Below are 12,663 nucleotides of genomic sequence, written 5' to 3' on the forward strand. Positions count from 1 at the left end.
GGCCCACGCTGAATGGGTGGGGCTATGCTTCCATGGAAATGATCTAATCAGAGTTATCACCTACAGTTGGGTGGGTCACATCTCCATGGAAACAACCTAATCCAAAGGTTCCAACTTAATCAACACTAATATGTATGCCCCTACAAGACTGCATCAAAGAACAAGGCTTTTTCTGGGGGACATAATATATACAAACTGGTACAATCTCCTTGTGTAAGAAAGTAAGGAAATGTTCAAATCTGATGAGCATATTTCAGAAGGACACAGAGCAGCTTGAAGGGGTTCTAACTGACCATCTAGGACAATTTGAGCATCAGAGTGATAATGATTACAACCCATTGAATAAAATAGAAATCCATGAGTCTCTGCTGATGTAAATAAATAAATGAATAAATAAACAACGGGGGGAGAAGGAAAAACTCTTCCTTACAGGAGAATGCCAGCTAATCAACATAGAATGGATGATGAAAGTAGACAATCACCATTTGGCAAACATCTTGGTGGTAGTTTATTCAGGCAAGAGTTGTCAGTGGTTGCTAAGGCTGCTTAGAGAAGAGTACTGATGAGGAAAGGGATATTGGCTTAATATTTTAATATCTCTTACAAACTACTAATCAAAGATAGTGGGAAACCAGGAAGACACCAACCTGGTCTGGTGGCCAGTAGTGGGACACATCAGTGGACCTCTTGACGTGATGCACTGAGAAGAGCACAGCATCATTTTCTGTGGTTTCCTTCCAAGAATGCATGGCCTGAGTCTGCATCCATGAGGGAACATTGGGCAGACCCAGGATGAGCGTTATCCAACTTTTTAAAATTGTCAAGAACATGAGAAATGGGTAAAGACTAAGGAAGTGTTTGAGATTAAAGGAGACTGGTGAGATATAACAACCAAATATCATGTGTGTTCCTGGATAGAATCCTGAACCAGAAAGGAAAAAGAGATGTTGTTTGATTGGTGAATGACTGGATGATTGGTGAAATTTGAATGGAGACTGTGGATGTATTGTACCAATGTTGATTTCTTGATTGGAAGGCTTATATGGTAGTATAGTAGATGTTGTGTCCTTGTACGGAGGAGGTACACACTAGAATATTTAGGAATGGTGGGGTGTCAGATCCCAAAGAGACATCTATCTCTCTATCTAGAAAGAAAGAGGGTCATGGAGCAAGTGTTGTAAGTGTAGTAAAATATTAACAACTGGGTAAAGGGAATGTGACAGTTCTTTATACTGTTCTTGCAATTTTTTTGTAGGTTTACTACTATTTTACAACATAAACCAACTCAAGATATCTTCTTGATGAAGTAGAGTGGTAGTAACAGTTGGGTTCTGGGATCAGACACAACTGGACTCAAATCCCTACTTTACTGCTAGATAGGTGTGTAACAGTGTGTAAGTTATTTTACTCCTCTGAGACTTAGTTTCCTCATCTATAGGTGTTTGAAGCAGAATTCAAAGCATTTATATAGAGACCTGAGATAGAGGAAAGGCTGGGATAGTATTTTTTTTTTTTTTAGACCATAAACTATTATATTTATTGAAGAGTTAAAATAATGCACTTATAAAACATTTTAGGAAAATAACACCAGAGTTCTGAGTTCCTCCAGGGCAATAGTAGGAACATGTTGGAAAAAATGTAGTCATTTTAAGTTGTTTTTCTTACTTGTTTTGTTTTGTTTAAAACGTTTCTTTTGTTTTTTGTTCTGTTTTTAAATAAATAAAGCTTTAAAAAAAATGATAAAGCTTTTAAAAAAATGCAAGCACACTACAGGACGGAGGTAAATGGGAAATGGGGTTTACTACCTGTCTCTACCGGGGAAATGAGAGGATTAATTAGGTGCAAAATATTGAGCTAGTCCTGAGAAGCAGCTGATAGACTGGATCTCACCGTAGGCTGTAATCGGTCATTTGGGTTCCTATAGAGTAGCGATGAGGGGCGGGGCTGTGGGCGAGAGGACCTCGGTGCAAGGTTCAGCCAAGGGGAGCATTGTCGAGAGGACCTAGGTTGGTGGAAATCTTGGAAACGAACATGAGAAAATTAAAAACACCAAGGACAAACTTTGCCTCGATTTGTCGTGTTCAATGTCTTTCACGAAGACACTGAGGCCCGCTGCAACCTTAAGATGTTTCATGTTCTCACTGACTACTCGCAGCCCACGGTGTAAGCCCAACTGCTACCTAGCTTCCCCGGGAGCCGACTGCCAAGGCAACCTAGGGGAGGCGTGGTCTGTAGCGGGTCCGCCCCTTTTTCTCTAATTCGAACAACGATTGGTCTGAAGGCGCGGCGGTGACTGCAGAGAGGCGGATCCAGGAGTCCAAGCTCTTATGGGGCCATGTCGCCATTTTGGGTTGTCTGGTTGAGACTTTCCTTGTGCGGTCACCGGGGTCCTTAAAGCGGGCGCCGTCCGGACAGTTCCGCAGGTTACAGGCCCCGGGCCCGCTTCCGAGTGTCAGGTTGGAGCCGGGAGGCGTCTCTGGGGGTAGCGGCGGCGGGGGCAGGATGAGCGCGGAGGCGGCGGACCGGGAGGCAGCCACCTCCAGCCGGCCCTGCACGCCGCCGCAGACGTGCTGGTTCGAGTTCCTGTTGGAAGAGTCGCTGTTGGAGAAACATTTACGCAAGCCCTGCCCGGGTAAGCGCGGCCTCTGCAGCGCGGGGGAGTGGGGCACGGCCCGCAGGGTTATCCGCCGGGCCTTTCTCGATCCCGCGCCTTCTCTGCCACCGACCTGGGAGGCGCCTACGGGAGCCGAGCGCTGGCCACTCCCTTGCTAGACGTTAAACCTGCACCGCCGTGGAGTGTCAAAGAAAAACTCAAAGCAAAGGCCCCCCCCCACCCCTTACCCCGCGGCGATCTCGTTCTTTTGGGATTTTAGCACATGCGAGGTGTATCTCCTGGTTGCTTGGACCGGGAAGACTGGCCCGAGCGAACGTTCCTTGTACAGAACTCCGGGCTGTTACACGTTTGGGGAGATGGGGAGAGTCAGCTGTTCTGGTGCTGAGCCTAACGCTGGGTAGTTTTGTTGTATTAGGTTCTTGTTACAGTGTTTTGTTCCTCAGTGAGGGGATTTTACTGACTCTTAAATATATTTTTAAACGTATGTAAACTAAGAGAGATAATTAAGAAAGCAGGAAGTGCAATGCAGTTTAAGTTATATAATGTTCACGATAAATATATCAGTTAAATCGGCTTTATTGGGAAATGAGGAAAACTCCAGGCAATTCTGGAGAGAAGTACTGGCGTGAATAATTGACTTTTTTTGTTATGTTCAAATCCAAATATGGTTTATTCAGTCTAATAGATCGACCTTAACTGATTGAGATTACTCTATGAGAAGTTAGCGTACTCTCCTTTTTGTGTTGTTTACTACAACTTGATCAGTTACCACCTATATTCTTTTAATTCATTTTTTCAGTCTTCATAATAATCTTGCTAGGTGGATGGTGGTTATTGGTATTTTGCATTGGAGGAAACAGGTGGAGAGAGGTAACTTAACGGAGGTCCCACTCTTAAGTGTCAAAGCAATAATTATAAAGTCTGCATCTCGTTCCTGTAATTGGCATTGGTTATTTGCTGTACCGGAAATCTATAACTATTACATGGCTTATTTGAGTAAATGTCCTTCCCTATGAAGAGGTTTCTTCTGCTCCTGTTACCCCTTCCTGCTCACACTCTTCATCCCTGAGCATATGCATTATAAATCCTTTTCCTTAGTCATTATAACTCCACATCTTGTTTGAATTCTTTTTGTAGCCAAAAACCACAGTGAGTCTCTGCATCTTCATAATTAAAAGTTCATTTTAAGGATTTATTTTCTTTTAAATCCTAGATCCTGCACCAGTTCAACTTATAGTTCAGTTTTTGGAACAGGCTTCCAAACCTTCAGTTAATGAACAGAACCAAGTTCAACCTCCACCTGATAACAAGAGAAATCGAATTTTAAAACTACTTGCTCTTAAAGTTGCTGCACATTTGAAGTGGGACTTAGACATATTAGAGAAAAGGTATACAAGATTTAAGTGAAATGTTATGTGAAGTACTATTTATGTGTTTTTTTTTCCATTTATGCTTTTATTATATCAACAGATGAAAATTATTTTTCTGTGTATTTGTAATAAAATATGCAAGCATTTTTCAAAAGGTGTAAGAAAGTATTTGAACTTTCAGTGAATTTAAATGGCTCCAAGATGCAATATGATTAAAAAGCAGTGATGTTAATTTTACTTGTATATAGTGTTGGTCAAATCTTAAACTGTGTGCTATGTTCTTTTAAAGCATAAACTTGATGTTATCAGGAATGAGGCAGTTTTAATTTTTTTTAATATGGTAACAAGGACAATTCACACCTATACTTTGAAGATGTTTTGGTTTTGTTTTGCATATCTAAAGGAAATGAATAGAAATTAATGATGAAAATTGCATAATATGAATGATTTGCTATTGAATAATTCAATTATTTTTACTGAGATCAAATAAATTACTCTCTCCCAAACTGTTAAAATATCTTATTAGAATCAGTGTTTTTGTTTACAAATAAATACTTCCAAGGCTGGGATTAGGAAATGATTTGTTTTCATCCCCTTCCCCTACATTTATAAAGAAATACTTATTTATTATAGAAAATTTGGAAGCATACAGAAACTAGAAATTATAATAGAGGATGGGACAAAAGTATTTTTAACATTTTTGTGTGTTTTATTGGTATTTTTTTCCCTATATTTTAAAACAAAGTTGTGATCATACCCTATATACTATTTTGATTTCTGTTTTTTCACTTAACAGAATATCATGAACATTTTGCCATTTTATTTGTTGTAGGTTTTTCCACTGCATGGTAATTTATTAACTATTCCTCCATGAACAGTCATTTAGTCTGTTTCTACTTTTCACTATGATAAATCACAGGGCTTTAAATATCTTTGCCCATGAACTTTTTGCTTGGTCATATGGCATAAACGTTTTTAAGGCACATGATGCATATTGTCAGGTTGCATTCCAAAAGAATTGTGCTAGTTTATACTCCTATCAATAGTATTTAAACTCTGCCCCACCACCACACATTCTCCAGCATTAAATATTAGAATTGAGAAAGAAAAAAAATCATTTAATCTAAAATCTGTAAGCAGAACCTATAGAATAAGATTTAAGTAACATCAACAGATTGTAATGTGTACAAAAAGTATGATTTATATGAGACAGTTGGAAAATTGAGCACTGATTGGGGATTCACTGATAATCAAGTATTCAGTTTTTAGATGTGAAACTAATACCGTGGTTAAGAGTTAATTTTTTGGAGACATGTTCTGGAAGAAATGATTTAATGTAGGCACTTTGTTTCAAATAATAACAGGAAGGAGGAGAGCAAGTGAGAGTATAGGAGAAACAAGATTGGCCATCAGTTGATAACTGGTGAAGCTGGATGATGGATACCTGGGGGTTCATTATATTATTGTCTACTTTTGTATATATTTAATTTTTTTCATAATAAGTTGTTTTAAAAGGCTTTTCAAGTTTGATAGGTAAATATGTTTTTAGTAAGTCATTGAGACTTAGATTAGTAAAATGGCCCTAAGGATTTTGTCCTTTAACAGTGTATTTTCAGTGAAGGTATTGATTTGTATATTATATGCAGCTAATATGTAGTCATGTGTTGCTTTTTCCTTTTTTTCCTCCTTTTAAGTTTGTCTGTTCCAGTATTGAATATGCTACTAAATGAACTGCTCTGTATCAGTAAAGTTCCTCCTGGGACAAAACATGTAGACATGGATCTGGCCACTTTACCGCCAACCACTGCCATGGCTATACTTCTCTACAATAGATGGTAAATTTTTTCATAAATCCAAATGTGTTGGACAATGTCTACCTAATTGCATTCCATTTTCAGGGGTATGCTTAAGTTGCCCCTTCTGCTCTGGAGATCTCTCAGATGATCTTGGGAAATTGTGAGTCTGGTGGTAGAGAAAATCTCTTTGACTGCAGAGATGAATAACATTTTGATAAAAAGGTGGATGATTTATAATGTTTATTATATGTAAAATAAAACTAAAGTAAGAAGTATTTGAAAAGACAATTGAAGTGATATTTATAATGGATTAAATTTGCTTTTTCTGTCTTTTTTTCAGGGCAATTAGGACAATTGTCCAAAGTAGTTTTCCTGTCAAACAGGTGAAACCTGGACCCCCTCAGTTAAGTGTGTAAGTTGGCAGATATGACACTTACTTGGCACTTTTTTCATCAGAATTTTAAAAATCTTTGCATAATAATCTCTGGTACAGAAGTAGTAGAGCAGAAATTGGAATGCAGAAGGCCTGAACAAAAGGTTTGTTTAGAAGAGTTGGAGAAGCAGTAAGAGGTAGTACTCTAGGTATCTAGAGAAGCAGGTAGTACTCTAGGTATTTAGAGAAAAGAGCTCAGAAAAGGAAAGGAAGCACTTTTTGAATTTTACCCTTCATTTTGGTAAGTGTCTGTGAACCTGCTTCAAAGTATTAAGATATTTTTGCATTAAACTTAGTTGACTTGAAGAAGATATATTTGTTCTGTATGTGGGGAAGTTATTTTAATATATGTAAATATTGGTTTAGATTTTAATTAAGTATAGTACTTGACAAAATGAAGGCTTCTTGGGGGGAAATTCTACAGAAGTCAAGAATCACAATTTAGAAATGTTTTAAAAAATGTTGGACCAACAAGATTTTTTTAAAATTGTATTAAAAAAATAAATTATTATAATTTCTTACAGTTCTATATTTTAAATTTTTATGCTGGTAACCAATCTAAAATTTCACCTTTTATCCACTTTCAAATATACAATTCAGTGGTGTTAATTATATTCACAATGTTTTGTCACCATCACCACCATCCATAATGTATCTACAGTTTCAAGCCTAGATCTTAAATTCCATGTAGTAGCTTAACCAAATTGTGGAGCTAGAGAGCATAGGTTATAACTTGATATGAATGGACTTTTATTGTCAGTAAGTTTTACTTGTTAAATTGAGGTTTATTTATGCAAAACATAAATAAAATAATAGTAAATAAAGCATCATAATAATTGGGGGTTTTATTTTTTTAAGCATGAAAATAAATAGCATTAACAATTATTTTATCTAAATAGTATTAAAAATACCTCAGTTTCAAGCATGATGCTCTGAAGTATTAAATTTTCAGTCTTGTGAGTAACATTTGATATTCTTCTTTTCATCAAAATTCTCTTTTAGCATGAATCAGATGCAGCAGGAGAAAGAGCTAACAGAAAATATTTTGAAAGTGGTGAGTATCGACGTCAGTCATATTTTTGACATTCTGAAAAACATTTAGAGCATGTTGAGATGCTGCTTCTGGTCTTAGGTATATGAGAATTGTTAAAGTCTGGAAGCAGTGGCATTTAGGTTTTTACTGTTAGAACATAGCTGAGCTTTTATTAGTAATATGATTCTAAATTGTACAGGTTTTCAACTTTAAGGATAAAGTGCTTTGCTACCAATTTTTTGTTGACTAATTCACAATACTTACAGCAGGTAATAGAAATTGATGTCTTTATTATTTTAATTTTCTAAAAATTCTGCAATAAACATGTATTACTTTTATTTTTAAATAACTTTTATTATCAGAAAACTACAGTAGTTATTTTTAATTGATCTAGTTATTATAAAGGTAGAAATGGAATTTCTGTAATTTAGAAAAAATGATCTCTGTAATTCTTTGACACCTCCAATTACTAGAGACACTGTTCAAGGTTTAGAGTTGGGAGAAGCCGGCCATTGAGGAGGGAGAGGGAAGATAAAAAACAGTCTGTAGTTACATAAAACAAATATGCTGTAGTATTTTGAATGTAGAACCAAAAAGCTTGTGTTATTTTATTTTTCTTATCTAGTGCCTAGTGAAATGTCTGGCACATTGAAGCGTACAAACATTTCTTGAATAAATCAAATAGAACAGGACAAATCTCTAAAGCATTTTTCTTCATTTGTAAACTTTTCTGTAGGAAAAACTACCAGTCTTTTTCTAGTTGTATTTTCTAATTTCATGATAGTAACTGATAGTAACTTACCATGGTATTTTGTTTTTTTTCATTTAGGATAATTTTATTTCAAAAAATTTAGTTTTACTCCTACTGTTTTAAAAACAATTTTAATAGCTCAGTACACTAAGCTACTAAGAATCTTGCAAATAGTTTTTGGTTAATATAGTCAATTACTGCTATTTTTGTATTTTAATATAATTTATTGAATTTTTATAGCTAAAAGAACAAGCTGCTGATTCTATTTTGGTACTAGAGGCATCCCTTAAATTAAACAAGGATCTTTATGTCCACACAATGAGAACTCTAGATTTATTGGCCATGGAACCTGGCATGGTAAATGGAGAAACTGAGAATTCTACCGCTGGATTGAAAATCAAAACTGCAGAAATGCAGTGCCAGGTATTTATTTCAGGATTTAATCAATGCATGGCAATTTTTTGGAAAACCTTATTTCATTATTTTAATTAGAATTTTTTTCTGCCTTTTATCTCTTTGATATTGACCTAAGATGCTATTAAACTTTGTATTGTATTCAATTTGTAAATTTTGTAAAGCTTCACTTGAAATTTTTCTAAAAGAAGTAGAAGAAAAATTGCATTTGATCTGTTCTCTGAAGTAGTTTCCCACTTGTATTTAAGAGACTGAATTTACATTCTGAAAATGCAGTGAATATATAACTGATTTGCACTTCATTCATATAATTAGAAATCCAATCAGACCTAAAATATATATATATAGTGCTAGACTTGGAAAAATCCAGGTCCCTAGGAAAAGTGTCTGGTTTTTCAAGGGTCTTATTTTCTGTCACTCTGGACCCCAGTTCCTTTGACAGTTTTCACTTGATGTTTGTGTCATATACTATTTTACATGCTCATGTCTTCTTTTTCTCTGATAGATGGTAAACTCCTTGAGGCCTCTTTTTAAAAAATACATTCTTCCTCACTTTCTAGCACAGAACCTTCAGTATAATAGAAATTTGAAAATATTTGATGATTGCCTAAAGAGGGCTACTAGAATAGTGACTTTTAAACTATATTTTCTCCCTAGTTGTATGAGTTGGTATGGTTTCTTTAATAACTGTTTCCTGTTTCTGAAATGGACAGAAGTAGCTATGATAAGGTGTTAGGAAGTCGTCTTTTTTGATTAGATGGGTCCAGAGCTGAAAGTAGTAATTTTTTTACACCTGACGAGTTTGAGGTTACAGTGTGACTATGAGTAATGACATTTGACACTTGGCAATCTCTTTAAATCATTGATGAAACTTGTATATGGGAGGACTTCTGGTACTATACTATCTTATAATCTCTGAAAGTCTGAATAAAAATTATCAGTAACACTTCTAATTCTCACAATGTGGTGAGTGATACAACCTGGAAAAAAAAAAAGGCAAAACTACTAAAAAAAACTACACCGAGACAGGGTACATAAACAGCAGACCAAATGCTCTTCTAATTACATAACTGAGTTCACAATTCCTGTTTTTTGAATGGCAAATCAGTGGTGATACTCACTTCTTGATATGTTAATATTTAAGGTACATTCTCTATGGTACTAAAACTTACGTAAGATTCAAAAAAAAAAAAAAACCCCCCACCAAAACCCAAAAATGTTGTTTTTAGTGGGAGAGCTTCATTATCAGGTTTTCATTTTGTTTTATTTTGTTTATCCTTTCGACTGCCTCTTTTTTTTTTTTTTTTTTAATGATCCCCAAAAGAAAACTTGTACTTATTGGCAGTCACTCCCCCACTCCTCTCCTCCCTCTCTCCTTTAGCTCTAGGCAACCAGTAATCTGCTTTTATTTATAGATTTACTTAGTCTGGATGTTTCATATAATGGAATCACCATATGTGGTCTTTTGTGGCTGGCTTCTTTCCCTTAGCATAATGAATAGTTTTGTGGTTTATCCATATAAATACTAAATAAGTATTTCATTTCTTTCTATAAACTGCTGAATAAAATTCTGTTTTATGGATATACCATATTTTGTTTATTCATTTATCAATTAATGGGCATTTTGGTTGTTTCCACTTTTTGGCAATTATGAAATGCTCCTATGAACATTTATGTACAAGTTTTATATGGCCATATGTTTTCTTATACGTATACCTAGGGGTAGAGTTGCTGGATCCTATGATAATGTTATGTTTAACATTTTGTGGAACTGCCAAACTGTTTTCCGTACAGCCGCACCATTTAAAATTCCTACCAGCAGTGTATGAAAGTTTCAATTTCTCCACATCCTTACCAATACATGTTATTGTCTGTCTTTTTGAGTGTAGCTATTCTAGCGGATGTGAAGTGATTTCTCCTTGTGATTTTGATTTTTTTTATATTCGTTTTATTGAGAGATATTCACATACCATGCAGTCATACAAAACAGTGTACATTCGATTGTTTACAGTACCATTACATAGTTGTGCATTCATCACCAAAATCAATCCCTGACACCTTCATTAACACATACACAAAAATAACAAGAATAATAATTAAAGTGAAAAAGAGCAATTAAAGTAAAAAAGAACACTGGGTGCCTTTGTTTGTTTGTTTCCTTCCCCCATTTTTCTACTCATCCATCCATAAACTAGACAAAGGGGAGTGTGTTCCTTATGGCTTTCCCAATTCCATTGTCACCCCTCATAAGCTACATTTTTATACAATCGTTTTGACTGCCTCTTAAGAACAGAATTTAACTTGTTTTAATGGCTAGTCAGTTACTATATAAAACTTGAAAATATCTTTTTGATGTCTTTATACTCTGTCCCTACCTGGAAAGGAGAACTGTGTTTTATAGTTACTCCTTTAGCATCCCCTCCCCCCAGGTGGAAGGAGTGCTCTGGAAAATCAGCCATGTATTTAGTGTATATCAAATAGTTCAAAGCAGTGTTCTAGAGGCTGAGGGGAATTAATCTTGATTCGTATAGATCAATATCTATAATGCCTGTCAGTGAAGAGTAGTTCCATAATGTGTGTATCAGAGACTTAACAGCTTAGGAGTTAGGAGGAGAACTATGTATCTTTTGGCTAAGGGTGGTTTGGTGTAAATGGAGATAAAAGTGTGGAAGGAAGCTCATTTCTAGGATTCAATATAAATGGGGAATTGAGGAGACTGGTGTGATTGAAATAGGGGAGAGTAAAGAGGTCTTTGGAGAGAGAAGTTAGGCCAGATGTGAGGTCCTTGAAGATCAAATCAAGGAGTTTATCCTGTTTGGGGGAATAATTAAAGACCTTTCAAGAAAGTCAGATCAAGAAGGCTGATTTGAGAGCCATGTGTAAGATAAATTGCAAATACTCTAATATATCCAAGAGATCTGGGTTTAAGCCTGGGCTCTACCACTACTTGATTGTATGGTTTTATACAGACATGTCACTTCCTGAGTCTCATACAGTCATCCAAAATATATAATCAATTGACTACATTACCATAGTTGTTCATTCATCACCGTGATCTATTTTGTTAACATTTTCCTTGTACTGGAAAAAGTGATAATAATAATAAAAAAAAAATAGTGAAAAAAGAACACCCAAATCTCCCCCCCCTTGCCCTACGTTTCCTTTAGTTTTTTTGCCCCCATTTTTCTACTTACCCATCCATATACTGGATAAAGGGAGTGCGATCCACAAGGTTTTCAAAATCATGCTGTCACCTCTTGTAAGCTACATTGTCATACAATCGTCTTCAAGAATCAAGGTCACTGCGTTGGAGTTTGATAGTTTCAGGTGTTTATGTCTAGCTATTCCAGTACATTAAAACCTAAGAAGTGTTATCTATATAGTGCATAAGAATGTCCACCAGAGTGACCTCTCGACTCCATTTGAAAACTCAGCCTCTGAAGCTTTATTTTATTTCATTTTGCATCCCCCTCTTGGTCAAGATGTTCTCAATCCCACGATACCGGGTCCAGATTGATCCCTGGGAGTCATATCCTGCATTGCCAGGGAGATTTACACGCCTGGGAATTAGGTCCCATGAAGGGGGGAGGGCAGTGAGATCACCTGCCAAGGTGGCTTAGTTAGAGAGAGAGGGCCACATCTGACCAATAAAGGGATTCAGGGGGATATTTCTTAGGCACAATTATAAGCAGGCCTAGTTTCTCCTTTGCAGTAACAGGCTTCCTAAAGGCAAGTCCTCTGATAGGGTTCGGCACATCAACCCGCCAATCCTCAATGTTTGTGAAAACATCAGCAACAATCCAGGTGAGGAAGCCCAACACCTCTGCATTTTCCCCCAGCTCTTCAGGGGGTCTCTGCGTATTTTTTTCATTGTTTTTCTTTTTTAAATTAACGTTATCAAAAAATTAAAAAAGCAGACAGTAGAAAACCATTTCAAACAAAACCAAAACAAAGGAATAAGAAAAAGTAAATATCCTAGAATAACTACATTACTTCCAACATGTTCCTATTCTACCCCAAGAAAATACAGACTATAACCCAGGAAAGGAATAAGAAAAACAGATAATCTAAGATCACTACTTTTCTGTGAACTTGTTCCTACCATACCCATGAGAAATTAACAAAGCATAGTCATTCCTGAGCATTCCCAAAATGTTAAATTTACCCACAATAATTTATCTGTTCTTGTTAGATTATCATTCCCCATTCACTAACTGCTGTCACTAGATCCCCTGCATTCTACATTATAAAC

At 36.0% G+C, this 12,663-nt stretch overlaps 1 protein-coding gene across 7 annotated transcripts in view; it reads left to right on the plus strand.

Moving 5' to 3' along the window:
• The first annotated feature begins 2,320 nt into the window (after positions 1-2,320).
• The window catches only part of INTS8 (integrator complex subunit 8), a 110,861-nt gene continuing 100,518 nt past the window's right edge, over positions 2,321-12,663 (plus strand). For all 7 annotated transcript variants that reach the window (XR_005211610.1, XR_005211609.1, XM_037802745.1 and 4 more), the window contains exons 1-6: positions 2,321-2,632; positions 3,828-4,002; positions 5,679-5,819; positions 6,121-6,192; positions 7,216-7,267; positions 8,238-8,420. Coding sequence is in view for 5 of the 7 variants with exons in the window: in XM_037802745.1 (XP_037658673.1) it covers positions 2,503-2,632; positions 3,828-4,002; positions 5,679-5,819; positions 6,121-6,192; positions 7,216-7,267; positions 8,238-8,420 (753 nt within the window). In the remaining 2 variants the exon portion in view is untranslated. The remainder of the gene's footprint in view (positions 2,633-3,827; positions 4,003-5,678; positions 5,820-6,120; positions 6,193-7,215; positions 7,268-8,237; positions 8,421-12,663) is intronic.

This window comes from Choloepus didactylus, chromosome 14 (assembly GCF_015220235.1).
Source record: "Choloepus didactylus isolate mChoDid1 chromosome 14, mChoDid1.pri, whole genome shotgun sequence".
NCBI lineage: Eukaryota > Metazoa > Chordata > Mammalia > Pilosa > Megalonychidae > Choloepus > Choloepus didactylus.